The following is a 27808-nucleotide window of genomic DNA, read 5'->3' as shown; positions in this document are numbered from 1 at the left end:
CCTCCCAAGCTGAGCTCTGCTCCCCTCCACTCCATGCATGATAGACCTTATCCAGCGACCATCCAGGCTGTCCTGGGCTGGATCCCTGCTTCCCTCTGCTATTTTGTGGGTTATGCAATTCTAGGATTTGTTCAGAGCCATTTTAATAGGTTTTTTGAGGGACGTGGTGGGGAGCTCATGCAAGTCTCTGCTTTCCAGCCGACATCTTGGCTCCACCCCTGGAAGTGATTCCATTTAAAGTGAATGTAGAGACTAAAAATATTTGGGATTCTACCTGTTGATACAAACCCAGAGCCTACATGACCACAATTATGAAACACTTTTCCCACAAATAAGGTCTGATCTAAACAAACAGAAAAACATCAGTTGCTCATGGTTAGGCCAAGCTAATATGATAAAAATGACAATTTTACCTAAAGTAATTTACTTATTCAGTGCCATACCAATTGAACTGCCAAAAATCATTTTACAGAGCTGGATGAAATAATAACCAAATTCATCTGGAGGAACAAAAGATCCAGAATATCAAGGGAATTAAAGAAAAGAAATGCTAGAGAAGATGGCCTAGCCATACCAGATATTAAATTGTAATGTAAAGCAGCAGTCATCAAAAGTATTTGTTACTGGCCAAGAAGCAGAGTGGTGGATCAGTGGAATAGGTTAGGAACTCAAGTTGTAGTAGTCAATGACTATAGCAATCTACTCATTGATAAACCCAAAGAATCCAGCTTCTGGGCTAAGAACTCACTATTCCACAAAAACTGCTCGGAAAATTGGAAAATAGTAGGGCAGAAACTGGGCATAGACCAATATCTTCCACTGTATACTAAAATAAGGTCAAAATGGGTTTGTGATTTAATAATGAAGGCTAATACTATAAGCAATTTGTGAGAACAAGGAATACTTTACCTGTCAGATTTATGGCAAAGTAAAGAATTCATGACCTGACCAGAAATAGAGAGCATCACAAAATGCAAAATGGATAATTTTTATTATGGTGAATTGAAATGTTTTTGTATAAACAAAGCCAATGCAACAAAGATTAGGCAGGAAGCACAAAATTGCGAGAAAATCTTTACAACTTGTGTCTCTGATAAAGGCTTTATCTCTAAAATACACAGGGAATTGAGCCAAATTTATAGGAATACCAGTCGTTCCCCAATTGAGAAATGGTCAAAGGCTATGAAAAGGCAGTTTTCGTAGGAAGAAATTAAAGATATCTGTAGGTATATGAAAAAATGCTCTAAATCACTGTTGATCAGAGAAATGCAAATCAAAACACCTCCTAGGTACCGCATTTCTCCTGTCAGATTGGCTAACATGACAAAACAGGAAAATGATAAATGCTGGAGAGGATGTGGGAAATTTGGAACACTGTTACATTGCTGGTGGAGTTGTGAACAGATCCAGTTATTCTGGAGAACAATTTGGAACTATGCCCAAAGTCTATAAAAATGTGCATACCCTTCGACCCAGCAATACCACTTCTAAGGCTGTATCCTAAAGAGATCACACAAGGGGGAAATGACCCGTATGTACAAAAAATGTTTATAGCAGCTCTTTTTGTGGCAGCAAAGAATTGGAAATCAAGGGGATGCCCATCAATTGGGGAATGGCTAAATAAGTTGTGGTATATGAATGTAATGGAATACTATTGTGCTACAAGAAATGGGGATGATATGGACTTCATAATTGCCAGGAGATACCTACATGATATGATGCTGAATGAGAGGAGCAGAATCAGGAGAATATTGTACACAATAGACATATTGATTGAATATTGTACACACAGACATATTGATTCTGTGATGATTAACTTTGATAGACTTGGCTCTTCTCAGCAACACAAGGTTCAAAGAGAGCCCCAGAGGTCTCATGATGGAAAGAGCTATCTACGTCCAGATAAAGAACTACGGCATCTGAATGCGGATTGAAGGAAACTATCTGCTCTCTTTTTTGTATTTCTTTTTTTTGGTTTTGTTTCTTCTTTCTCATGATTCACTCTATTGATCATGGTTTTTCTTTATGACTTGACTGTTGTGTAAATATGTTTAATGTGAAGGTAGAACATATAACAGATTCCATGCTGTCTTGGGGGGAGGGGAAGACAATTTTGACCTCAAAAACTTGTGGAACTGAGTGTTGTTAATGAAAAATAAAAACAATCTAAAAAAATTATGATGATGATGTATGTTACAAATAGAATAACTGACAGGTATTTAACCTCAGGGTTTAAAACTAATAACTACTCTGCATTTCTAGCATAAAATATGGCATCTTGTTTTTCTAATTAGCTCTAAACAGCATAGTTACTGTATTAATAAGACTCATGACATCTGAGAATGATAGAAAGGAATTATACTTGGTATTCTCTGGCAGATGGAAAAAAAGAAAGCTGATTGATATTAAATAAAGCATGAATATTAATAAATCTAAAACTTAATCCTGGGTAACCATTCAATTTGAGATGTGTCATGCCACACAAATACAATATTGAAAGAAATATCTTTTATGCAAAATATGAACTGTTGAATTATAATTTATGTAGTATAAATATGTGACATGTAGGTTACTTCTGCAAAAAAAAAAACTCATATGGATGCTACCAGCCTCATCTATTTAGCTGGCTTCTAGAAATGTAGTATGCTACTCAGGCATACGTGACATGTGACCAGTACCTAGGTGCAGATTGTTTTTATGGTAATAGTTATGAGAGTGATACCCTTCAACATCCAAATGAATTCTTTATCTAGTTCAATACCACCTATTTTTGTAACTAATCTTCTGGTCAAAAGTGTTTCTGTTTTTTACTGTTTGAAAATGTTTTCAAGCTTTCAGACATTTCTCCCAAAAGTCTTGAAATCCAATCCTTTGATGAACATCTTGGAGCAGTATCAAAAGTTTTCAGGCTGTCTGCTCTAAATTCCACACAACATTTAGGTTTTCCTCTTGGATGTCCTGCCCAGCAGCGAGGAATCCTTGCAGTGTGATGAAAATTTTATTCATAGTCTGTCCTGATAGTCTAACTCATGAGCAAACAAGGGATAGAGAAAATCACAGAAGACAAAATGAACAATTTTGATGACATAAAATTTAAATAGCTTTTGCACAAACACCCAATGTAGTTAGGATTAGAAGTGAAACAGGTGATTGGAGCCCTGTGCTCAAGGAACCACAGATATTCACCGTGGAACACAGTCTTGCTTCTCTAACTATCTATTGAACATCTTAAACTGGATACACTGGACACATTTTAAACACAATATATTCAAAACTGAATTTATTCAACCCACCCCCCAGCAACCCCGATTTCTTCCCCCCAAAATTCTCCCCTCTGCATCCAAGTATCTCAGTGCTGCATCCTTTCTAAATATCCATTTCATGCTATTGCCAAGTCAACTCACTTTTGTTAACTGTTAGATGGTCTATGAGGTCTCCTTCCAATCTTGAACCTTAACTATCTGACTGTCCTGAGTTAGGACTGGCCTATATTTGTCTTTAACCAGCATGTAAAGATTCTAAAGATTCATTTATTGTTGATTGGTGAAACAGAAAGATCACACCTCAGTCTTTTGGTTTGTTCTGTGTCAAAGACCCAGTGCAACTTCCAGCACAGCCTGGTCCACATAACTTTTTGGGAAGATACATAACACAGAGAAACCAACAGAGAAATGGGTAAACTTATGAAGGTATAAACAACACCCTGAATCTATACAACTTTGCCATAACAAGTCCTCACCTCTCTTATCTTTTTCACAATCAGTTTTGAAAGGACAGTATATTGGATCACCCTAGTCCACTGGTCCTACATGCCATTCTTTTATAAGCTGCATCAGAGTGGCAGAAGAGACTGGTGCTGCAAAAGCTATAGCCCCTACTGTCTTAATCACAGATCAAAAGCCTTGCCTCCCTAATGGAGGTCATGCCATAATTCTGATATAACTTTATTTTCACCTGTGTTTTTCTCTCCCAAAGGAGTAAATTTCAGGCCACACTGTAGAAACACTTTCCCTTCCTTATTTCAACAACTCTAAACAGACTCTTCCTGAAGGTCATTATTTGACATTAACAAGGACATTATTTTCCCCAATGCATAAAGATAGCTTCTCTGCACAATTTCTCTTCCCTCCTGTTTTATTTCCAAGCAACCCTTCCATTGATTTTCCCATAGGGAACGTCAGTGTGATTTGAAGACAAAATTACCAGTGGAACATCATTATAGGATGGGTATTAGAGGTTTCACAAGCAATGATAGGTCACTAGATTTTGGACCAGCTAAGTGTTTTAGTAGAGAACAGACTTAGTTATTTTTTTCTTTAGGGACAATTACAAAGGGTGGGTGTGGGATGGGGGGCAGTTAATGTCCTAGATCTTTTTTTCAACCTCAATGAGTCTTCTTTCTGTTCTGTAACAGAACTCGTAGGTAAGAGAGAGATTTAAACTCTATTATATCCCTTTCACACAGTTATTCTTCCCTTTCATCTCTCTTTTTGCACTCAGCTAACAACTTTTATCTTTCTGTTTCCCACCTCCCCAATTGCCCTTCCAACAATGTTTTATTTCCCCGGTCTCCAGTATCACCAAGAAATGGTCATTCAGACTTTATTAATGACCTCTAGTAAAGGGGGCAACTCCCTATCTCCCACCAGAAGTAGCTTATCCAAATCCATTCTAATAATTAGGAACATTTTCCTCATGTTGAATGGGAACCTTCCTATCAAACATCTATCCATTAATTCCAATTCATCTTTCTATAGCCAAGTAGAACCAATCCTAATTCTTTTCCCTCAAGATAACCCTTTACATAATTGATGACTGTTATGCTTTTTCCTTCCCAAGGTAAACATCAAATTATATATATACATATATATATGTATATATATATATATATATATGTATGTATCTATATATACACACACAAAATATATACACACACAAAAATAATCTCCAACCAAATCTTGGGAATAATGGCTTTGACTTTTTAGTTTTAAAATTGTTTTTCTGTATGCTTGATGGTGGAAGCCAATGTCCAGATAATGGCATGTCTTCAGAACCACAAGGAGAGTGATCAAGATTTTTTATCTTTCAATGGCAATGAAGTGGTCGACAGAGAATGCTTGTCAGTTGTGAAACACAAACCTGTTTGAGAAAGGTTTGGGGGGAAAGGGTAAGAGAAGGGGAGATAAAGAATGAATGAAAGGAGAGGACAAGAGAAATCAAGCAGTATTTTTAGGTGGAGAAGATATTTGGAATCTTCTTCAGTTTGTGGGATAGCCTGCTGTAGTTCTGACTCTGTGACCTTAGGTGAACCATTTACCAATGGGGATTCAATTTTCACATCAGTAAAATAGTGATAATACTATTATTTACCTTAATGGATTGTCAGGAAAGTACTTTGTGAATGGCAAAGTGCTATTTTAATATTAATCATGATTGTTGTTAACTTGGTTTGTTTGCTATCACAGAGACTGGGAAATGTCATTAATATGAATCTTGCCAAGGGTGATTACTCCTTTGACCCCAGGAAGAAAGGGTAATGTAATTGGATATTAATTTCCTTGATAGAGTGGTAATACTGTGCAGTAAATCAGGAATGGCTTGGGAGTCAAGAAACCTGGGTTCTAGTTTTGGCTAGGTAACTAACTTATTCTGTGATTTTGGTCAAATAACTCAGTCTCACTTATGTAGTGAGTTTACTAAATTAAATGAGACAGCTGGATTAAATGATTCTTTTCGAATCTGCCATACCTTGTGTTTTTGATTTCCACCTTTTGTTCTTCATTTAAAATGGTAGTATTTGAGGAGTATCTCAAAGAGGCAAAGAGAAACAATTCTTCTGAGGATCTGAGCACCTGGAGAATTCTTGGCGGGGCCATAATCATGACGGTATTTTCAGAGTAAGCACAGAAACCAAATACACTTCCTTTTCCCTTCAGGTGACTTCAAATAACTTTGATATTCTGGTCTATACAATGCATGGTTTCAGATTTTTTGTTCATTATGACAACAGTAGTCCCAGATCATTCATAGTTAGAGTTCTTCCCCACTTACCTGCTTTTACAGTTTTATTTTCTTAAACCTCATTATCACCAGAGAAAAGATTGAGGAAGAAGTATTAGGAGGTGGGACCTTTCACCTCAACTTAGCCTGTTCTTCCTTACTTATCTGTATTTATTTTCTTGAACTCCATTATCACTAGAGAGGAGACTATGTCAAAGAGGCATTAGGAAGTAAGATTTCTAACTTCAATTATAGCCTTGTCACCAAGATTCGATTGGATTCATCTGTTGGTAGAAATACTGAAGAAACAGTGGTAGTAGATTGAATAAACTCCTTCCTAGAGGCTGGTGGGTTGCTTTAGACCAGTATTTATTTTCCAAACCCTTTATTCAACATGTGATCCATGTAACAACTTTTTGGAATACACAAAAGATGTATAACTAATATGTATGCATAAATATACCCATGTACACATCAATACTTCTTCACTTCATCAGGTAGTGCATTTATTTTATTAAAGGTTTGTTTTTCTTTTCATATCTCTCTTCTTTTACTTCATTGTCAAAAATTAATAAGAAGCCTGGGATGGTTTGAAGGTTAAATTGCTATCAGTGATCATGAATAGATCCTCGTATATTTTGGAGGTGGAAACAGTTCTTGAGCCCCAGAGCTCATAGGTGAGCATAATATTGGTACATTTCTATCTAGAAGTATTTAGTGAACCTCACCCTCCTCTTCATGCTCTCCTCATTCTCCATCTCCTTCCCCTTCCCCCTCAACGCCAAGCACATATACACTAGTACACATAGAGGCATGTAATACATAATTCTGGAATCACTTAGCATTGTTGGAGCTTTAAAAATATTATCTGTTTAGTGTAAGATCAACTGACTAAGTGATTCAGTAATTATGCCAATATCAAACATCCTGGTGTTTTATTTTCTTGAACTCCATTATCACTAGAGGGAAGACTATGTGAAAGAGGTATTGGGAAGTGGGATTTATAACTTCAATTATAGTCTTTGCACAAAGATTTGAATAGATAAATCTGTTTTTGATTTCTGGTAGTTTTTGATTTGGGAAAAAGGGTAAGAGAAGAGGAGATAAAGAATGAATGAAAAGAGAGGACAGGAGAAATCAAGCAGTTTTTTTGGAGGAGAAGATATTTGGAATCTTCTTCAGTTTGTGGGATAGCTTACTGTAGTTCTGACTCTGTGACCTTAGGTGAACCATTTACCAATGGGGATTCAATTTTCACATCAGTAAAATAGTGATAATACTAATATTTACCTTAATGGATTGTGAGGAAAGTACTTTGTGAATGGCAAAGTGCTATTTTAATATTAACCATGATTGTTGTTAACTTGGTTTGTTTGCTGTCATAGAGACTGGGAAATATGTCATTAGTACGAATCTCACCAAGGTTGACTACTCCTTTGATCCCAGGAAGAAAAGGTAATGTAATTGGATATTAATTTCTTCGATAGAGTGGTAATACTGTGCAGTAAATCAGGAATGGCTTGAGAATCAAGAGACTTCTGACTCCAGACATCAAGTTTAATTATTATTATTTTTTTAAAGAACTAAGGATCACATTATTTATTTGTTTTTTGGAGGAAATTGGGATTAAGTGACCTGCCAAAGGTCACACAGCTTGTAAGTGTCTGAAGCTGGATTTGAACTCAGTCCTCCTGACTCCAGGCATGGTGCTCTATCCACTGTGCCACCTAGCTGCCCCTACTTCAATTTTGTTGAGGGAAGGTCACAGTTATTTTCTATTTTTATTTTTGATTGTTCTAAATCATTGACCCTTTTGCGGACTGGTAGAGAGAGACAATGTGTTCTCCTCAGCAGGAAAAGGGTACTTTTTGGGCTCTTTTATTTTCTCTTCCTTTTAATAGAGGTTTATTTTAGTGAGAAACAATATTTTTAAATGGAGGTATTATGGCATAGAGGAATGAGAGGAATCTGATGGCCTAGATTAAAATCTTATTTCTATGCTGACTATCTGTGTGATTTTGGTCAAGGCCATTGACCTCTCTGGGCTGCATCTTTCTTATCTGTCAAATAAGGGACTTAGGCTAGATGATCTCTAAGGTATCTTTTGCATCTATCTATTTTTCTCTACTCTATTTTAACACAACTGAACTACTTGCTATACCCTGAATGTACAACATTTAATTGGATTTAACGTAGAATATGGGAAAGTTTAATAGATTTTCAAATTCTGAAGAATGTTAAGGATTATTTAATTGAATCCTTATATTTAACCAACAAGGAGGTGAGAGTCAGAGAAATGGCTTTGCCCAAAGATATGGTATTTCGTTACAGAATCACAGAATCTCAGAGTTTTAAGGGATCTCAGAAGCTATTTAGACCAACCTATACTAGATCAAAAGTCCCCTCTAAAATGCTCCCCAAAAGGGGTCATTCAGCCTTCAGTGGATGACCTCAGATGAGGAGATAATGACCTTCTGAGACAACTCATTCTTATTTGGAGGCAGCTTTAACTGTTAAGAATTTTTCTTATTTGATTCTAAATGCTCCTCTCTGTGATTTCTATCTAAATAGATGAGAGTAATACATCTCAGTTCTACTATCCAGGGCCTTTGATGTTAGTCTAATCCATCTTCCATATCATAGCCTTTCCTCCATATTCTTAAAGACAGACACCCTGACCCTCATTTCTCTTCAGGCTAAACATTCGCAACTTTTTTAACCCTTACTCTTACAACAATGCCAATACAAGGACTCAAGACTTCTTCTCTTTATATATATATACATATATATATATACACACATACATACATGTATATATATGTACATATATGTATAATTGTTATTATTATTTCTTCTCCAATTACTGGATGTTCCCTAGCAGATGGGGTCACATTTACTTTTCAGTTGTTACCACAAAAAGAGCAGATATAAGTAACTTTTTTTGAGCTATGCTACCTTTTAAATATTTCATTGATGTCTTGGGGTATAGGCTTCATAGTGATATTTACAGGTATGAATACTTAATATATTTTGTGGCAAAATTCCGAATAGCTTTCCCAAATCGTTTGACCAATCCATAGCTCCACCAAGAGTGTATTTACCTTCAATTCCTCCAAAAATTGTAATTTAACTTTTTGTTCAGTTTTGACAAGAACTTTTTTTTCTCTTGTGACTCCCTCAATATTTCATTTCCAGTGCTTACAATCTAGGGATTCCTGAACTCATTGCTGGGACAAAATAGGAATCAGAAATTAGTTCTCACACTATTAATATCTTTCTTGTTCTATACCCTCAGGTCATTGAATATCTGTGATGCCAACTGTATCAATGGATAGAGCAAATGACTCAGTGGTAACTGAGTTTGTGCTGCTGGGACTATCTGCTTCCTGGGAGATGAAGATTCTTCTCTTCTTATTTTTCTTTTCATTCTACGTGGGAATTGTGTTGGGAAACCTGTTCATTGTATTTACTGTGGTTTGTGACCCTCACCTACACTCCCCCATGTACTTCTTGCTGGCCAATCTCTCCCTCATTGACCTAGTTCTATCTTCTACCACAGCTCCAAGGATGATCACTGACATTTTCAGTGAACACAAGGTAATTTCTTTCCCAGGGTGTATGATACAGATGTTCTTTATCCATGCCATAGGAGGAACTGAGATGGTCCTACTCATAGCCATGGCTTATGATAGATACACAGCCATCTGCAAGCCTCTCCATTACTTGACCATAATGAGCCACAAAACATGCATTTGTTTTGTAGTGGCTGCCTGGGTGATTGGGGTGATCCACGCTCTGTCTCAGTTTGTTTGCATTGTAAACTTACCCTTTTGTGGCCCTAACAAAATTGATAGCTTATTCTGTGACTTTCCTCGGGTGGCAGAACTTGCCTGCACAGCTAGCAACTGGGTAGAGCAGGTGGTCACTGCTAACAGTGGGTTTATTTCCATTGGCACCTTCTTCCTCTTAATCATTTCCTACATCATCATCCTTGTCAGTGTGAAGCATCACTCTTCTGCTGGTTTGTCCAAGGCTTTCTCCACACTATCAGCTCACATCACTGTGGTGTTTCTGTTTTTCACTCCATGTTTCTTTATGTATGTGTGGGAATTCCCTACCTTGTCATTGGATAAATATTTGGCCATTTTTGACTTTGTTGTTACCCCACTATTGAATCCTGCCATCTACACATTTAGGAACAAGGATATGAAGGAGGCAATGAAAAGATTGAGCAAGAAAATTGTGAGTTCTAGGGAGACATCATGATGGTTTTTACTAAGCCAAGTCAAGAGATACCTCAGGATTGTGCTGAATCCTTCCAGACCTGTGTAGGGGTTATCAGGCACACAGACATCATGACCTAGGACACCCTAAGAAGCTCTTTAGGATTCTAGAGGATTGCTCATCACCTGGGATAGAGTAACACCTCCTACTCCCACCTTCTACTTTGTCATGTGGAAAATATAGAGAAGAGAATTAGAAGTCTGAGTTTAATGAATACAAGGGAGTCATTTGTCATGTACCTAGTTCAGTGTCATATTGTTGTAAGAATCTGTACTTATAAATATCTTTGGTTTTGGCTGAGCTTAGGTAGAAGCATCTCAGGAAAATAACTTATTTTTTTCATGGAAATTCCATGGTTCCAATCTATATGTTATGGGTTTTTATAAACCAGATAACAAAGAGTCCACACTCCCTATCTTTGTTTTCACTGTCCTTCAGATTATGGCTAGAGCCTATTTTCCTAACCTTATTGGATACTATTAATTTTTAAACACTCTTGATTTCAGCAAAATCTACTTGTCATGTATCAGATGGGTAACATATTCTTCCACCTCTATAGCATTGCTCATGCTGGTCTTAACCCCTGGTCTTCTCATCTATTCTCCCAGTCTAAGTATTTTGTTGGGTCCATCCTTCAATGCTTGATTAAAATATCTCTTAATGATGTTTTTCTGAGTTCTCAATGGGTTTTGAATGTATGTTCATCTGATATTATTGTGCTTTTACTCCTGTTAGACATACTGTATTTTTTTTTGTCTTTTAAACTTTGTTTTTTTTAATTCAGAGACCATATTCTCTTCTGTTATTAACATTTTCTCTTTTGGTTTGTCTGCTTATACTCAAAGTCTTTAACTGAGTTTTCTTCTTTTAGAGATATTCAGTAACTTCAGTATTTTTTCCCTCCTATACTTCCATATTTCTCATTTTCTTATTTTTTCTTCCCCCTTTTTTGGAGGTGGGAAGGCAAGGCAATTGGGGTTAAGTGACTTGCCCAAGGTCACACAGATAGTAAGCGTGTCAAGTATCTGAGGCCGGATTTGAACTCAGGTCCTCCTGACTCCAGGGTCAGTGCTCTACTCACTATGATGCCTAGCTTCCCCCGATTCCTTCCCCTTTAATGGTGATTTCACTGGGGTCTTTATTTCAAAGTTCTTTCAACCTCGGAGGCAATTCATGTTTCAGTGACTTTAGATTCTGATTCAAATGACTTTGAAGGTGGGTGGGTATCAGAACTTGTGTCAGCTAGATGCTAGTCTGTTTCCCTCAGGCTTACTGTAATGCCACACCTGCACACACGTGCTCTGTCCCAGTCCTCTCTGTTCCTCAGTTCTCTGCTTGAATTTCTTTTGCTGCACTGCTGTACCAGCCTGAGCACATTTCTGCTCTTTGGTTTTTCATTGCTGAGAGGAAGGAAGGTAGAGTTCACTTCTGTTGCAAGCTTCCAGGTTGAGTTATTTAGCCCTAATACAGGAATATCATTGGTGCTGGTGGAGGTGATGCTGAGTAAACACATTAGAGACTAGGGATGAGCTTTATCTGTTGCTCATTCATTGAATGTTATGGCATTTGGCTCTGGGTTTCCTAGACCATAGAGATATCTGAAATTGCTTTGTCTCTTGCACATAATTCCCATTTTGGAGAGGTTTTTAGAGTCCTTTTATCTACCATGTATGGTCTACTCAATTGTATGTGCCTTTATTTCAAGGAGCTTATATGATTCAATTTTATATTGGACTCAGTGTCTACCACAATGGATCACACACAGTAGATCTCTAGTAAATAGTTGTAGAAGGAAAACAGGTAGACTGGAAGAAATAAGAAAGAAATAAAATAAAGTGTAGTTTGAGTTGGATGAACAGGAATGACAAATCCATATTGATTTTGTTAAAACTCCCCAGATCACATTTTTATCACCTACTCTGTACTCGTTACAGTTATATTCAGGTTGGGATGTTTCCATGAAAAGCAAATGTAATTCACTGTAATATTATCAAGGGCTTTAATCTGAACTATTTCAATTTATATTTTGTTTGTTTCCTCATTTTCCTATGTGTGGGAATAAGATCACCACAACAATAACATTTTAAGATCTCAGAAACGATTTTAGAAAAGAAACACTTGCCTCTCTAAATCAAAGGCAGCTGAGCATAATTGATGGAAAAGAAAAATGGGGTAGTTTGTGCATTCTTCCCTCTTCAAATAGCAATAATTAGTTGAGGGAAAAGGCTATCATTTCTACCAAATGAAGACAGTAGAATCACCACATTCCAGTCAACTTTCTCCACCATTAAGTTGTTGAATGGGGAGTATGCCTTGCTGTACTCTCTGTTCAAGAATGTCTAGGAGAAAATAACTATTAGAATAGAACTTGACTCAGATCCTGTGTTGATATCTGAAATCCTGTTTTCTTTGATTATGGTGTTCATTCAGAAACAAGTTTCATAGAGCTTGTGAAGATGTGTCACATCATGGTCTAGGCTACTTATAAAAAGCCTTGGCACAGTGTCTGGCACACAGGATGTATTATAGAAAGCATTATTTCCTTTCCTTTTGTTCCAAATGCAGTTGGGTAAAGAGATTTGGAGGTCAGTATTTTTTTTCTCATCCAATAACTCCTGATTTCTTATATTTTGCCATTATAGTTTTGTGGTGGTTTGTATTTCTGTAAGGCGTAATAAACTTCTTTAAGCATTTATTTATTTTTTTATCTTTAGTTTTCAGCATTGATTTTCACAAGAGTTTGAATTACAAATTTTCTCCCCATTTCTACCCTCCCCCCTGCTCCAAGATGGCATATATTCCAGTTGCCCTGTTCCCCAGTCAACCCTCCCTTCTGTCAACCCACTCTCTGCTATCCTCTTTTCCCTTACTTTCTTGTATGGCAAGATAGATTTCTATGCCCCATTGCCCGTAAATGTTATTTCCTAGTTGCATGCAAAATTTTTTTGAACATCTGTTTTTAAAATTTTGAGTTCCAAATTCTCTCCCCTCTTCCCTCCACACCCACCCTCCCTAAGAAGGCAAGCAATTCCACATAGGCCACATGCATATTATTATGTAAAACCCTTCCACAATACCCATGTTGTGAAAGACTAACTATATTTTACTCCTTCCTATCATATCCCCCATAATTCACTTTTCTCCCTTGATCCTGTCCCTTTTCAAAAGTGTTGTTTTTAATTACCTCCTCCCCCTATCTGCACTCCCTTCTATAGTCCCCCCTTTTTTATCTCCTTCCTCTTTCTTTCCAGTGGGGTAAGATACCGAATTGAGTGTGTATGTTATACCCTCCTCAGGTCCAATCCAATGAAAGCAAGATTCACTCATTTCCCCTCACCTGCCCCCTATTCCCTTCCTACAGAGTTGCTTTTTCTTGCCACATTTATGTGAGATAATTTACCCCATTCTATCTCTCCTTTTCTCCCTCTCTCAATATATTCCTCTCTCATCCCTTGATTTGATTTGATTTTTTTAAGATATCATCACTTCATATTCAACTCACACTATGCCCTCTGTCTCTCTATGTAAGTATGTTCCCTTCAGTTACCCTAGTACTGAGGTCTCATGAATCATACACATCATCTTTCCATATAGGAATGTAAACAAAACAGTTCAACTTTAGTAAGTCCCGGGGGGCGGAGCCAAGATGGCGGCTGGTAAGCACGGACTAGAGTGAGCTCCGTACCCGAGTCCCTCCAAAAACCTATAAAAATGGCTCTGAACCAATTCTAGAACGGCAGAACCCACAGAACAGCAGAGGGAAGCAGGGCTCCAGCCCAGGACAGCCCGGATAGTCTCTGGGTGAGCTCTATTCCACACGGAGCTGGGAGCTGGGAGCTGGGAGCTGGGAACGGAGTGGAGCAGAGCCCAGCCTGAGCGGCATGGACGATCCAGTCCAGAAGCCGGGCAGAGGGGGCCCTAGCGCCCTGAATACGTGAGCAGTTACCAGACCCCTCGACCCACAAACACCAAAGACTGCGGAGAAGGTTAGTGGGAAAAGCTGCGGGAGTGGAAGGAGTTCGCGGTTCGGCTTCCAGCCCCGGGGGCAGCGGAGGTGGGGCAGCTACAGCTGTTGTTACTTCCGGCTCCAGGCCCACCTGGTGGGGGGAATTAAGTGGTGGATCACAGCAGGGGTGCACAGCCTGCCGAAGATCTGAGCCCAGTCTGGACTGGGGGTCCTTGGGGAAGGAGGAGTGCGGCTCTGACAGAGCTGGCACCTCCCCCCCAAACGTAGAACATAGAACTCTGTAATCTACAAGCAGTCATACCCCACTGAAAAACTCAAGGGTCAAGTTAGTTGGTTGGGAATATGGCCAGGACGCGAAAACGCGCCCAGATTCAGTCTCAGACTTTGGATTCTTTCTTTGGTGACAAAGAAGACCAAAACATACAGCCTAAAGAAAACAGCAAAGTCATAGAGCCTACAACCAAAGCCTCCAAGAAAAACTTTAGTAAGTCCTTTATGATTTCTCTTTCTTGTTTACCTCTTCATGCTTCTCTTGATTCTTGTGTTTGAAAGTCAAATTTTCTATTCAGCTCTGGTCTTTTCACTGAGAAAGCTTGAAAGTCCTCTATTTTATTGAAAATCCATATTTTCCCTTGGAGCATGATACTCAGATTTGCTGGGCAGGTGATTCTGGGTTTTAATCCCAGCTCCATTGACCTCCAGAATATCATATTCCAAGCCCTTCGATCCCTTAATGTAGATGCTACTATCTTGTATTATTCTGATTGTGTTTCCACAATACTCAAATTGTTTCTTTCTGGCTGCTTGCAGTATTTTCTCCTTGCTCTCGGAGCTCTGGAATTTGTCGACAATGTTCCTAGGAGTTTTCTTTTTTGGATCTTTTTGAGGAGGTGATCTGTGGATCCTTTGAATTTCTATTTTACCCTCTGGCTCTAGAATATTAAGGCAGTTCTCCTTGATAATTTCTTGCAAGATGATATCTTGGCTCTTTTTTTGATCATGGCTTTCAGGTAGTCCAATAATTTTTAAATTATTTCTCCTGGATATATTTTCCAGGTCAGTGGTTTTTCCAATGAGATATTTCACATTGTTTTCCATTTTTTCATTCTTATGGTTCTGTTTTATAATATCTTGATTTCTCATAAAGTCACTAGCTTTCACTTGCTCCAATCTAATTTTTAAGGTAATATTTTCTTCAGTGGTCTTTTGGACCTCCTTTACCATTTGGCTAATTCTTCAAGGCATTCTTCTCCTCATTGGCTTTTTGGAGTTCTTTTGCCATTTGAGTTAGTCTATTTTTTAAGGGGTTATTTTCTTCTGTATTTTTTTGGGTCTCCTTTAGCCTGTCATTGACTTCTTTTTCATGGTTTTCTTGCATCATTCTCATTTCCCCTCCCAATTTTTCCTCTACTTCCCTATCTTGCTTTTCAAACTCCTTTTTGAGCACTTCCATGGCCTGAGACCAATTCTTTTTTTTTTTGGAGGCTTTTGGTGTAGGCTCTTTGACTTTGCTGACTTCTTCTGGCTGTATGTTTTGGTCTTCTTTGTCATCAAAGAAAGATTCCAAAGTCTGAGTCTGAATCTGCCTGGCCATGTTCCCAGTCAATTACTTGACCCTTAAGCTTTTTGTAAATGTATGACTGCTTGTAGAGTAGAAAGTACTTTGTTCCAAGCTTGAGGGGATGTGCTGTTGTTTTCAGAGCTATTAATATACAGCCAGCTCTGCCACACCAGCGTTCCTCCTTCCCCCAGTACTGCCAACCCGGACTGGACTCAGATCTAAGCTGACTCTGCACTCCTGCTTAGATCTGCCGCTTAATTCCTCCCACCAGGTTGGCCTGGGGCCAGAAGCAACTGCAGCTGTAGTTCTGTAGCTGCACCAACTCCACTGCCTCCAGGGCAGTTGCCCACAGGGAACTCTTTACACTATCCCAGCAGCTTTTCCCACTAACCTTCTCTTTTGTCTTTGTTGTTTGTGGGATGAGAAGTCTGGAACTGCCACAGCTCACTGATTCAGGGTGTTATGGCCTGTTCTGCCTGGCTCCCAGTCTGGTTGGTCTGCGACACCCACGCCAGGATCTACTCTGCTCTGCTCCCCAACCCCGTGCGATACACCTTACCCAGCGACCATCCAGGCTGTCCTGAGCTGGAACCCTGCTTCCCTCTCCTATGTCATGGGTTCTGCAGTTCTAGAATTTGTTCAGAGTCATTTTTATAGGTTTTTGGAGGGACCTGGGTGGGACCTCATGCAAGTTTCTACTTTCCAGCCACCATCTTGGCTTCGCCCCCAGGCATAAGAAACTTTTTGAAAAAATATATGAGGAGGTATAGTTAGCAGAGGTGGAGCCAAAGTGACAGAGTATAGGTAGCCATCCATCTTAACTATCTCAACTTTCATCTTTAAACAACTTTAACATGATGCCTCAAACAAATTTTGGAGCAACAGAGTCAATAAAAGGTAAGAACTAGATTTTTTTTCCAGCCCAGGACAGTTTTTAGGAATTCATCAAGAGAAGTCTGTGAAACTTTTGTGGGAGCTAGGCTGGAGCCAAGCTGGAGCACAAGGGGTGGGCCTCAGAGGAGGTGGCAGCAGGAGTGGCAGCAGCAGTTTCTGGAGCACTCAGAGACAGTAAGAGGGTCAAATGTCTCATCATGGGATGACATAAAAAGTGAATGTTTGAGAAAGGAATGAACTAGGAGAAGGGGGATTAGAGAGGTAGAATAGGGAAAATTTTTTCATATAAAGAGAGGCACATAATGAATGGCTTTTATAGTTGAGGGGGAATGGGGAGTGGAGGTGTGTTGGACAGCACAATGATTGAACCTCACTCTCCTCCAAAGCAGAAAGCTTTGCAGTCAGAAATCAGAAGTCAGAAGCAAGGAAAGGACAGTATAAAAAGAGAGAGAGAGAAAGAGAGAGAGTGAGAAAGAGAGAGAGAAAGAGAGAGAGAGAGAGAGAGAGAGAGAGAGAGAGAGAGAGAGAGAGAAGGAAAACAGAAGAAATAATGTGGAGAGAAATACACAGTTAGTAATCATAACTGTAAATGTAAATGGGATGAGTTCACCCATAAAATGAAAGCACATAGCAGAATGGATTAACAACCAGAATCCAACAATATGTTGTTTATAAGACACACATTTGAAACAGAAAGACACAACACAGAAGTAAAATAGAAGGCTAGAGTAGATTCTATTGTGCTTCAACTAAAGTAAAAAAGGCAGGGGTAGCAATCATCATCTCAGACAAAGGCAAAGCAAAACTAGATATAATTAAAAGAGATAATCAAGGAAACTATTTTTCTGAATTGTACTATCAACAATGAAGTAATATAAAAATTCTATAGCAAGTATCTCTAACAAAAGGTCTCATTTATTAAATATATAGGGAACGGAGTCAAATATATAAAAATAAGATCTATTCCCTAATTGGTAAATGTTCAAAGAATAGGAAGAGGAAGTTTTCAGAAGAAGAAAAAAAATCTTTTGATGGTCATATGAAAAAATGCTTTAAATCACTATTGCTTAGAAAAAGGCAAATTCATATCACTCCGAGGTACCACCTCACATTTATCAGAAATGACAAATATGGGAGGGGATGAAGAAAAATAAGTATATGAATAAACTGTTAATGGAGTTGTAAACTGGTCCAACCACACGGGAGAATAATTTGGAACTATACCCAAGGGGCTATAAAACTGTGCATACCCTTTGACCCAGCAATACCACTACAGGATCCATACCCCAAAGAGATCAACAAAAAATTGAAAAGACCTATATGTGCAAAAATACTTACAGTAGCTCTTTTTATGGTGGCAAAGACTTGCAAATCTGGGAGATGATCATCATTTGCAGGAAGGCTGAACAAATTGCAGTATATGATTGTGATGGAGTAGTACTGTGCTATAAGAAATGAAAAGCAGGGTGGTTTCAGAAAACAAAACCAAACCTGTGAAGACCTTGTCAAGAACTGATGTGAAGTGAAGTGATAAGAACTGGGAGATCATTGTGCATAGTAATAATAATATTGCAATGATGATTAATTCTAAAAGACTTGGCTACTTTGATCAATACAATGGTCCTAGAAAATTCTGGATGACTCATGATGAAAAAATGCTATCTACTTCCAGAGTGAGAACTGATGAGCTCTGAAAATTAGACATAATTTGCTCACTTTTTTGTGTGATATGGCTAATTTGAAAATATGTTTGGTGTGATTTCACATGTATAATTAATTGGTATAATTCTGCTTGCCTTCTCCATGGTGTGGTAGGGGTTGGAGGGAGAGACAGAATTTGGAACTCAATTTAAAAATAAAAGAATGTTAAAAATAAATAAATAACGTAAACCCCCAAACATGCATGGTCCAATAAAACACAACTAAGCAAAAAAAAAAAAGAGAAAGACATGAGTATTTCCTGAGGACTGGTATACTTTTCATTACAGAATCAAAGACTTAGCCTTGAGAAGGACCTTAGAGGTAAGTTTTCTAGTCCAATTTACTAATTTTTAAGATGATGAAATCAAGGTTGAGAGGTTAAGTAACTTGTCTAAGGTCATAAATATAGTATGGACAAAGGTGGAACATAAAGTTCTCTGTCTTGAAGACCATAGATGATGACAACAGTAATAAAAGATAAGCAATTCAAGTGTTTTTTAAGCATTTATTATATACTAGGCACAGTGCTAAGCATTTGGAATACAAAAAAGGCCTGGAGTGAATTTATAATCTTATGAAGAAAATGGTAAAAAGCTACATATAAAAATGATAAATACCAAAGAATTTGGAAACAATCTTAGAGGGAAGGCTCTAATATTATGGAGAACCAGGGAAGGCTTCTTGCAGAAGTTATTTTATCTGATACATGAAGGAAGCCTAGAATGCTAGGAAGTATTGATGAGGAGCAAGAGAGTTCCAGTTTTGTAGCATAACCAATGAAAATATAGAATTGGGAGATAAAACATATTGTGTGAAGAAGAGGAGGAGCCCAGTGTCCCTGGATCACAGAGTACATTGAGTAGAGCATTGTATAAGAACACTAGAAAGGTAGGAATGGAAAAGGTGATAAAGAGTTTTAAAAACCTAATGGAAGATTTTTTATTTGATCCTGAAGGTCATTTTATATTTGATCCTGAAGTTTACTGAGTGGGGTGGGTCACATGGTCACACCTGCACTATAGGAAGATCAATTTGATACTGAGTGGAGGATAGATTGGAGTGGGGATCGACTTGAGACAAGAAGACAATCCAGTAGTTTATTGCAATAGTACCGGCATTTATAATTCATCTCTAATTTTTGTAATAGATATGAGTATAATATGTGTGTGCATATGTGTGTGTGTGTGTGTGTTCATTATACACCCAAGAGAGCATGTACTGTTCAAGGAACAATGGTTGAAACTGGGTAGGCACTCTGTGGTGCTTGTACTACCAACTTACCCTTGTCACCTTTGTCTGATATTTTCACCTTCTAAGCATCAATAACCATAGAAATGCTTCATTTCATTCATGCTGATGGATCTATGTAACATGGGATTTCTTTTTTGAGAGTGCTTAATTTTCCTTTGACCTCAGTTCTTCCTTGATCCTGCCCATTTACCTTCAGACATAGAATATTTATATATTAAGCATTACTAGAGTTTTTAAAATAATATATTTTAGATTAAGACAAAAGGGATGCTATGACTCTGCCAAGGTTATCCATGAACTTACTTCCTGATGCTTTTCAGTCTTCTGTGAAAATGGAAAGTTGTATTTCATCTTATCTGATATTTTCCTTTCTGATTTTCATGTTTGATTCTTTAATGTATTGGGTCGAAACTTTGGAGGACAGAGGCAATGTGTCATTTTCACCAGAAAAGGAAAAAAAAAATAAGAACCTTTGTTGCATTCTGTCTCTCTGATGTCTTTCTAGATTGTCTGTATGAGGTTAGAAGTTCGATTTTAGTTAAGATGAAAAACCATTCCCTACCATAAGATGTATTATGTGGTAGTAAAAAGAGCAACAAATTTGGAGTCTATTATCTTAGCTTTTAAACTGCGGTTTTGTTACGACTTTTAGCACCTAGGTCAAGTCATTTAACTTCTCTTGGCCTCAGTTTCCCCATTTATAGAATGAGGTAGTTGGCCTGGATGATACTTCTAGTTCTTAATCTTATGAGTAGGTAGATATTAGACCTTAGAATTATCACTTTTTATAATTTAAAAGTATAGAGATATACTTTTATATGTAGATATGAACATCTTTCCCTTTTATCTCTTGCCCTTTAAAAAAGCAATATGATTCCTGAGTCACTGTCAGTGACATTTGAAAGATCACAGAAAATGGAAGAAGTATGAAAGTACTTCAGAAGGACAAATGTGCCACTTTTCAGAATTTTGAAAACTATGGACCTGTTACCTTAGTTCAATTTCTGTTCATTCAAAGTCTTTTTAATTTAATGTAACGAAAGTGATGCATTTTATGATTTGTGATCACCTAAACCTCTTGTTTAGTTAAGACATCCTTGTGAAATACGTGCATGTGAAATGTAGGTATCTTATCTGGAACTTTTTTACTTTTAAAATTTAGATCATATAACTTTTATGAGTAGGAGAATTCTTATCTAACAAGGGATCAAAGAAATCATAGAAGATAAAATGGACAATTTTAATATAAATTCGAAAATCTTTTGCCCAAGGAAAATCAGTTTAGTTAGAATTCGAAGGACGTAGTTTTCACAGTGAAAAAAAAAATCCACTGAAGCAAGTTCTTTGATCATTTGAGGCTCAAACGTCCTGGGAGGCTTCATTTTACAAATGAGGAAGCTGATGTTCAGGGAGCTTAAATGGCTTACCTAGGATCACACAGTTAATAGGTGACAGAGACTAGATTTAAATCCTTTCTGTACCCTAACACACAGTTTTCTCTTCTCATCAATATCTTTCTTAAAACCTCAAACTTTTTTCTCAACATAGTTTTTCCTTTACCTTTTGTTCACTTTTACATTGAAGGAACCAATTGTCAAGGTATGTGTTATCTCATTTTGGAGGGCTCTCACTCAAATTTCATTCTCTATAGTGAATACTTAAAATGTATTTAGGTACATAAAATGCAGTTATCTCCATGGTTGCCTGTTGCTTTTGCTCATCATGGCTACTTCTAGACAAGAAGACCAAACTTTCCACAGAATGGTGATTTTTTATTGATTCAGTACTTAATGAAAGCAGTCCTCCAGGAGAAATGTATGGACCTACCAGCTGGAGAGACTAATCAATATCTATGAGAACAGAACTAACTCTACTGGAATTCTATCAGCAATTTTATTTTTGTTTCATCCACTTACTAGTTATGATTGAATACCACCAAAGGGTAACCGAGATTAGTTTAGCCAAGATTACAGCTTCCAGTTACTTGTGTCTACCTACTCACATCTAGTTAATATCTGGAGCCACATAGAACTAATCAGTTACCTGAGTGGAGCTGGACACCTGAGATTCCTTTATGAATATATGCAGTTTATTTCCTCAAATCAAGCCAAAGCAGGGACTCAGAATGGAGGAGGCAAGTACACTAGCTTTCTGCCCTTCTCATCCAGATAGATGAGAGAGAAAGAAAGAGAGAGAGAGAGACAGACAGACAGACAGACAGAGAATAGCATTTGTAGTGGAAAAGGATTATGACAAAATTCACCTTTCTCTTCAGTCTTCTGTAATCACCCTACCATAATTAGAAGGTTGGGTGGAGGGAGAATGGAAGCATTTTCCTCATCTTAGTATAATTCAGCTCTTTTATCTTTGAGGACATATAGCTCTGGAAATTTGCATTGTACATGATGGAGGGTGGGGTAAGGGGCAGAAGATTAATGTTAAGAGCTGAAAACCAAGGTCTTTCAATTATAAGTTAGATGAATATTAAACTGAGTGATTCAGAAAAAAATGAAAATGGAGTGGAAAGGACACTGGGTCAACAGATCTTGTTTCAATTCCTATCTTTTCCCTTTACTATTTGATTTGGGCAAGTCATATAACTTCCTAGGCCTCACTTATCTTATCTTTTAAATGGGGTGATGGGGAACCAGACGAATTCAGAGGTCCTTTCTTGCTCCCTATCTATGCTCCTATAATTCTATATCATTTTAGCCTGGGTATCTACTACCTCCTGGTACAGCCTGGTATCCATTTTTTTCCATTACATCACACTGCCTGTGGTATTGGGGGTAGGGGAGGTAAGAAGAGGAGCAGGATCTAGTGGTTCTAGCAAAGAGGAAGGCTACTTTTAAACCTTCTTTTACCATGACCAGGACTGACTAGGTAAGCAACAGGAAGAACATAGGTAAAAAGAGCCTAGTAGTTATTTTGACTGCTAAGCATATATTTTGTGCAACTATATGGCATGGTGGATTGAGTATGAGGCTTGAAATTAGGAAGACTCAATTTGCTGAGTTCAAATCTGCTGTTAGACACTTACTAGCTGTGGACCCTGGGAAAATCACTTAACCATGTTTGCCTCAATTTTCTTATCTGTAAAATCAGCTGGGGAAGGAAATGGGAAACCACTCCAGTATCTTTACTTAGAAAATCCCAAATGGATCACAGAGTCAAACAGAGCTGAAATGCCTGAACACCACCACCAAAGCATACATTGAACAATATCTTGGTCTCTCGATAACTTTCCAGGGTTCCAGATGTATCTTACTCTTAACATATCAATAATCCAGTCCTATCTTGCTCTCTTTGTTTTTTTATTTTAATATTCTTCCCTTCTTTTCTATCCTGCATTTGAGGTTGGGATCTAGTAAGCCCCATGACTATGCATGAAATATATAAATCAGGACTACTGATTTATAATCTACTTGTATTCTCTGTGCAGGAGTGCATTTGGGTGTCATTTTATTTTTTTGGAAAAAAACAAAACAAAACTAAGACTCCTTAATTCATCCCACCTGGAAGTAAGTTTGATCCCATTATTATTCTGTATCCTGTTCCCTTTCCAACCTGGGCCAGTTTGCCCCTCCTTTAGCAGGCTGTGGCTGACCCCTCCAACTCCCTATGGCTCACTACAATGGTGCCAGATTTAGTTCAGACACCTTCCTGGCTTAGTTCACTGCAGTTCAGAACATCAGAGCTGAAGAAATCCAGCAGCCCCATCTTCTTCAGTACAATGTATATACCACATCTAGCTGTACGTAGGTGTCCTGAAGATGGTTTTTAACAGCTATGTTGTAAAAGTTACAGAAAGCATTTTTGATATATTTATATTTTATACTGAGCTTCTTGTACTGTTTGTAAGCTTTCTTTCCTCATTCAATACTCATGTATATTCAGAAAAGCTATATTTGTCTAATTAAGATTGTGACAACCACAAATCTCTTATGACTTAAGTTTAAAGAGCACAACAGTTACTGCTTTAGATGAGCATGTTGTCAAATTTGACCTCAAGTCTCTTACCCCTGAAATATTCATGGCAAGGACCAGAGAAGGAAATAGAACTTGAATAGAAACACTCTCAACATTACAGTTTTTATCGGTTCTTGTTTATTCAATAGCTGCTACTCAACAGAGTGGAAAGGAACACAGAATTGACCCTGCAAATTAATTGATGCCAAAGCAAAGCTGAGACAAGTTTTAGCAACTTAGGAAGTACAGTAGTATTTAGAATATGCTTGTAGAGGCTGATAGACATCTCCTGTCTTGTAAGCATCCTAAGTTATTATTTGATATATACCTTAACCAACTCAGAGAAACTTTTCTTTGAATAAGACATTCACTCAGGCAAGACAGTCTCCAGGATATACACCTAGTACTGGGGCAGTGAGTTCTGTTATGTGGAATAGATGTTTGCTTGAACATTTTCTGAGCCATGTATGTAAGGGTAGGATGTGAGTCTACCAGGTGATGGGCCAAGAACATTGGAATAGAAAGTGATGCTCATATTAGTCAGATGAGACAAGGAAAAATCAAATTCCCTATAATTTTTAAAAATATTTTTATGATTTAATGTTTTTAGTTTCCAACTTTGATTTCCACAAGATTTTGAGTTACAAATTTTCTCCCCATTTCTACCCTCCCCCACACTCCAAGATGGTATATATTCTGATTGCCCCTTTCCCCTGTCTGCCCTCCCTTCTGTCACCCCACCCCATCTCCTTTACCCTTACTTTCTTGTAGGGCAGGATAGATGTCTATACCCCATTGCTTGTGTAGCTTATTTCCCAGTTGCATGTAAAAACAACTTTTTTTTTGGTCATTTGTTTTTAAAATTTTGAATTCCAAATTTTCTCCCTTCTTCCCTCCCCACCCACCCTCCTTGAGAAGGCAAGCAATTCAACATAGGCCACACATGTATCATTATGCAATACATTTCCATAATAGTCATTTTGTGAAAGACTAATTATTTTCCCTCCATCCTATCCTGTCTCCCTGTCTCCCATTATTCAGTTTTCTTCCTTGACCTAATACCTTTTCAAAAGTGTTTGCTTTTTATTACCTCCTCTCCTGATCTGCCCTGCTCCCTATCATCTCTCCTCTCTTATCCCCTTCCCCCCTACTTTGCTGTATGGTAAAATACCCAGTTGAGTGTGTATGTTATTCCCTCCTTAAGTCAAATCTGATGAGAGCAAGATTCAAACATTCTCTTTCACCTGCCCCTTCTTCCCTTCCAAAGAATTGCTTTTTCTAGCCACTTTTGTGTGAGATAATTTACCCCATTCTATCCCTCCCTTTTTACCTCTCCCAATATATTCCTCTGTCACTGCTTAATTTTATTTCATTTTTTTAGATATCATCCCTTCATACTGAACTCACCCTGTGCCCTCTGTTTATATATATCTGTATTCCCTTCAACTACCTTAATACTGAGAAAGTTCTCATGAGTTACAAACATCTTCTTTCCATGTAGGAATGTAAACAAAATGGTTCAACTTTAGTAAGTCCCTTGTGATTTCTCTTTCCTGTTTACCTTTTCATGTTTTTCTTGATTCCTGTGAGCGCTGGTCTTTTCATCGAGAAAGCTTGAAAGTACTCTATTTGATTGAAAATCCATATTTTGCTCTGAAGTATTATACTCAGTTTTGCTGGGTAGGTGATTATTGGTTTTAATCCTTGCTCTTTTGACCTCTGGAATATCGTATCCCAAGCCCTTTGTTCCCTTAATGTAGAAGCTGCTAGATTTTGTATTATCCTGATTGTGTTTCCGCAATAATCTAATTGTTTCTTTCTGGCTGCTTGCAATATTTTCTCCTTGACCTGGGAACTCTGGCATTTAGCTACAATAGTCCTAAGAGTTTTCTTTTGGGGATCTTTTTCAAGAGGTGATTGGTGGATTCTTTCAATTTCTATTTTATTCTCTGGTTCTAGAATATCAGGGAAGTTTTCTGTCATAATTTCTTGAAAGATGATGTCTAGGCTCTTTTTGTGATCATAGCTTTCAGGTAGTCTAATAATTTTAAAATTATCTCTCTTGGATCTATTCTCTAGGTCATTGGTTTTTCCAATGAGATATTTCACATTATCTTCCACTTTTTCATGCTTTTGTTTCTGTTTTATAATATCTTGATTTCTCATAAAGTCACTAGCTTCCACTTGCTCCATTCTAATTTTTAAGGCATTATTTTCTTCAGTGATCTTTTGAATCTCCTTATCCATTTGGCTCATGCTTCCTTTTTAGGCATTCTTCTGCTCACTGACTTTTTGGAGCTCTTTTGCCATTTGGGTTAGTCTACTTTTTAAGGTGTTCTTTTCTTCAGTGTTTTTTGGGGTCTCATTTAGCAAATTGTTGACTTGTTTTTCATGATTTTCTTGCATCACTCTCATTTCTCTTCCTAGCTTTTCCTCCACTTGTCTTATGTGATTTTCAAAATCCTTTTTGAGCTCTTCCATGGCCTGAGACCAATTCGTATTTTTCTTGGAGGCTTTTGATGTAGGCTCTTTGACTTTGTTGATTTGTTCTGGCTGTATGTTTTGATTTTCTTTGTCACCAAAAAGATTCTATAGTCTGAGTCCTTTTATACTACCTGTTCATGTTCCCAGCCAACTACTTGACCCCTGAGCTTTTTGTCAGGGTATGACTGCCTTTAGAGTGGAGAGTGCTTTGTTCCCAGGTTTTGGGGCCTTGTGTTGCTCTTTTCAGAGCTACTTCTACTCCACAGTTACCACATGCTGTGCCACACCAGAACTCCTCCTCCCCCAAGAACGTCCAACAAGGACCGTGACCACAACCCAAGCAGGGCAAAGCAAGAGAACCCTGCCTCTGTGTTAGCAAGCAATCCTTGCACTCCCACTTTGATCTGCCTCTTGATTCCTCCCATTCTGTGGGCCTGGGGTGTACTGGAGCTCTGGAAGCAGCTACAGAAACTTCCTGCTGCAGCTACAGTACCATCTCCACTGCTCCTGTGGCTAGGGCGAACTGTGGACTTCCCTCAACCAGATCCAGCAGTTTTCCCACTGACCTGCTCCATGGCCTTTGGTGTTTGTGGGTTGGGAAGTCTGGTAACTGCCACAGGTCAGTGATTCATGGCCCTGAGGTCTGCTCTGCTATACTGCCAGTCTAGTCAGTCCTGGGTCTGCCCCTGCTGGGCTGCACTCTGCTCTCAGCACTGTGCAATAGACACTTCCCAGTGATCATCCAGGCAGTCCTGACCTGGAGACTTGTTTCCTTCTCTTATTTGGTGGATTCTATAGCTCTAGAATTGGCTCAGAGCCACTTTTACAGGCATTTGGAGGGATTTGGGGGAGAGTTTAAGCAAGTCCCTGTTTTCTAGCCACCATCTTGGCTCTGCCCCTCTCTAAATTCCCCATAATTTATACCAAAAACACTGAGGATACTTGAAGGAGTTAACCTATTTCCTTGCCAGCATCTTCAGCTGGATTAGACCTAAAATAGAATTCTCTGCTGGAACATTATGTGGCGTATAAAATATGACCCTGACAACAGAGTTAACAAAAGTGACATAGGCTTTGCCTTTTCTGTTCCATCCTGTTTTTTTTTTTCTACACAGAATTTAAGAGTTGGAAGGGAAGACAGTGCTTATAATCTAAATTATACTTGAAAGGAATCCCCATTACCATATATGAGACAAGGGGCAACCATATGGCACAGTGGATAGAGCACCAGCCCTTAAGACAGGAGGACTTGAGTTCAAATCTGGCCTCAGAGAGTTACTACTTCTGTGTCCCCTATTAAGTCACTTAGTCCTGATTGCCTCAAAAACAAACACAATATATGAGAGAAGTAGCCATCTACTCTCTGTTGAAGATTTTCAAAGAGGGGAAATCTGTATTTAAAACTTAACATATTCAATTCCCCCCACCCAAGCCCCAAGCCTCTACTCTTCCCCCCCCCCCCCCAAAACACACACATTGAACAAATCCTCCCCTCTGCATCGAAGGAAGTCAATTCTGTATCCTTTCTAAATATCCATTCTATGCTATGGCCAAGTCAACTCACTTTTGTTAACTGTTAGATGGTTCATGAGTGTCTCATTCCATTCCAGAGCCGTAACTCTCTGACTGTCCTGTGTTAGGACTGGGCTATACTAGTCTTTAATTAACATGTAAAGATTTTTTAAAGATTCATTTAC

The 27808-nt window shown here is 38.2% G+C and overlaps 1 protein-coding gene across 1 annotated transcript; it reads left to right on the top strand.

Moving 5' to 3' along the window:
* Positions 1-9309: 9309 nt before the first annotated feature.
* Positions 9310-10266, top strand: LOC118830270 (olfactory receptor 4F6-like). The gene has a single exon (XM_036737200.1). The coding sequence runs from the start codon at positions 9313-9315 to the stop codon at positions 10264-10266; it is 954 nt and encodes a 317-aa protein (XP_036593095.1). The 5' UTR covers positions 9310-9312.
* Positions 10267-27808: the final 17542 nt, after the last annotated feature.

This window comes from Trichosurus vulpecula, chromosome 8 (assembly GCF_011100635.1).
Source record: "Trichosurus vulpecula isolate mTriVul1 chromosome 8, mTriVul1.pri, whole genome shotgun sequence".
NCBI lineage: Eukaryota > Metazoa > Chordata > Mammalia > Diprotodontia > Phalangeridae > Trichosurus > Trichosurus vulpecula.
Note: the sequence above shows the minus strand (reverse complement) of the source record. Positions and strands in the feature narration are given on the sequence as shown.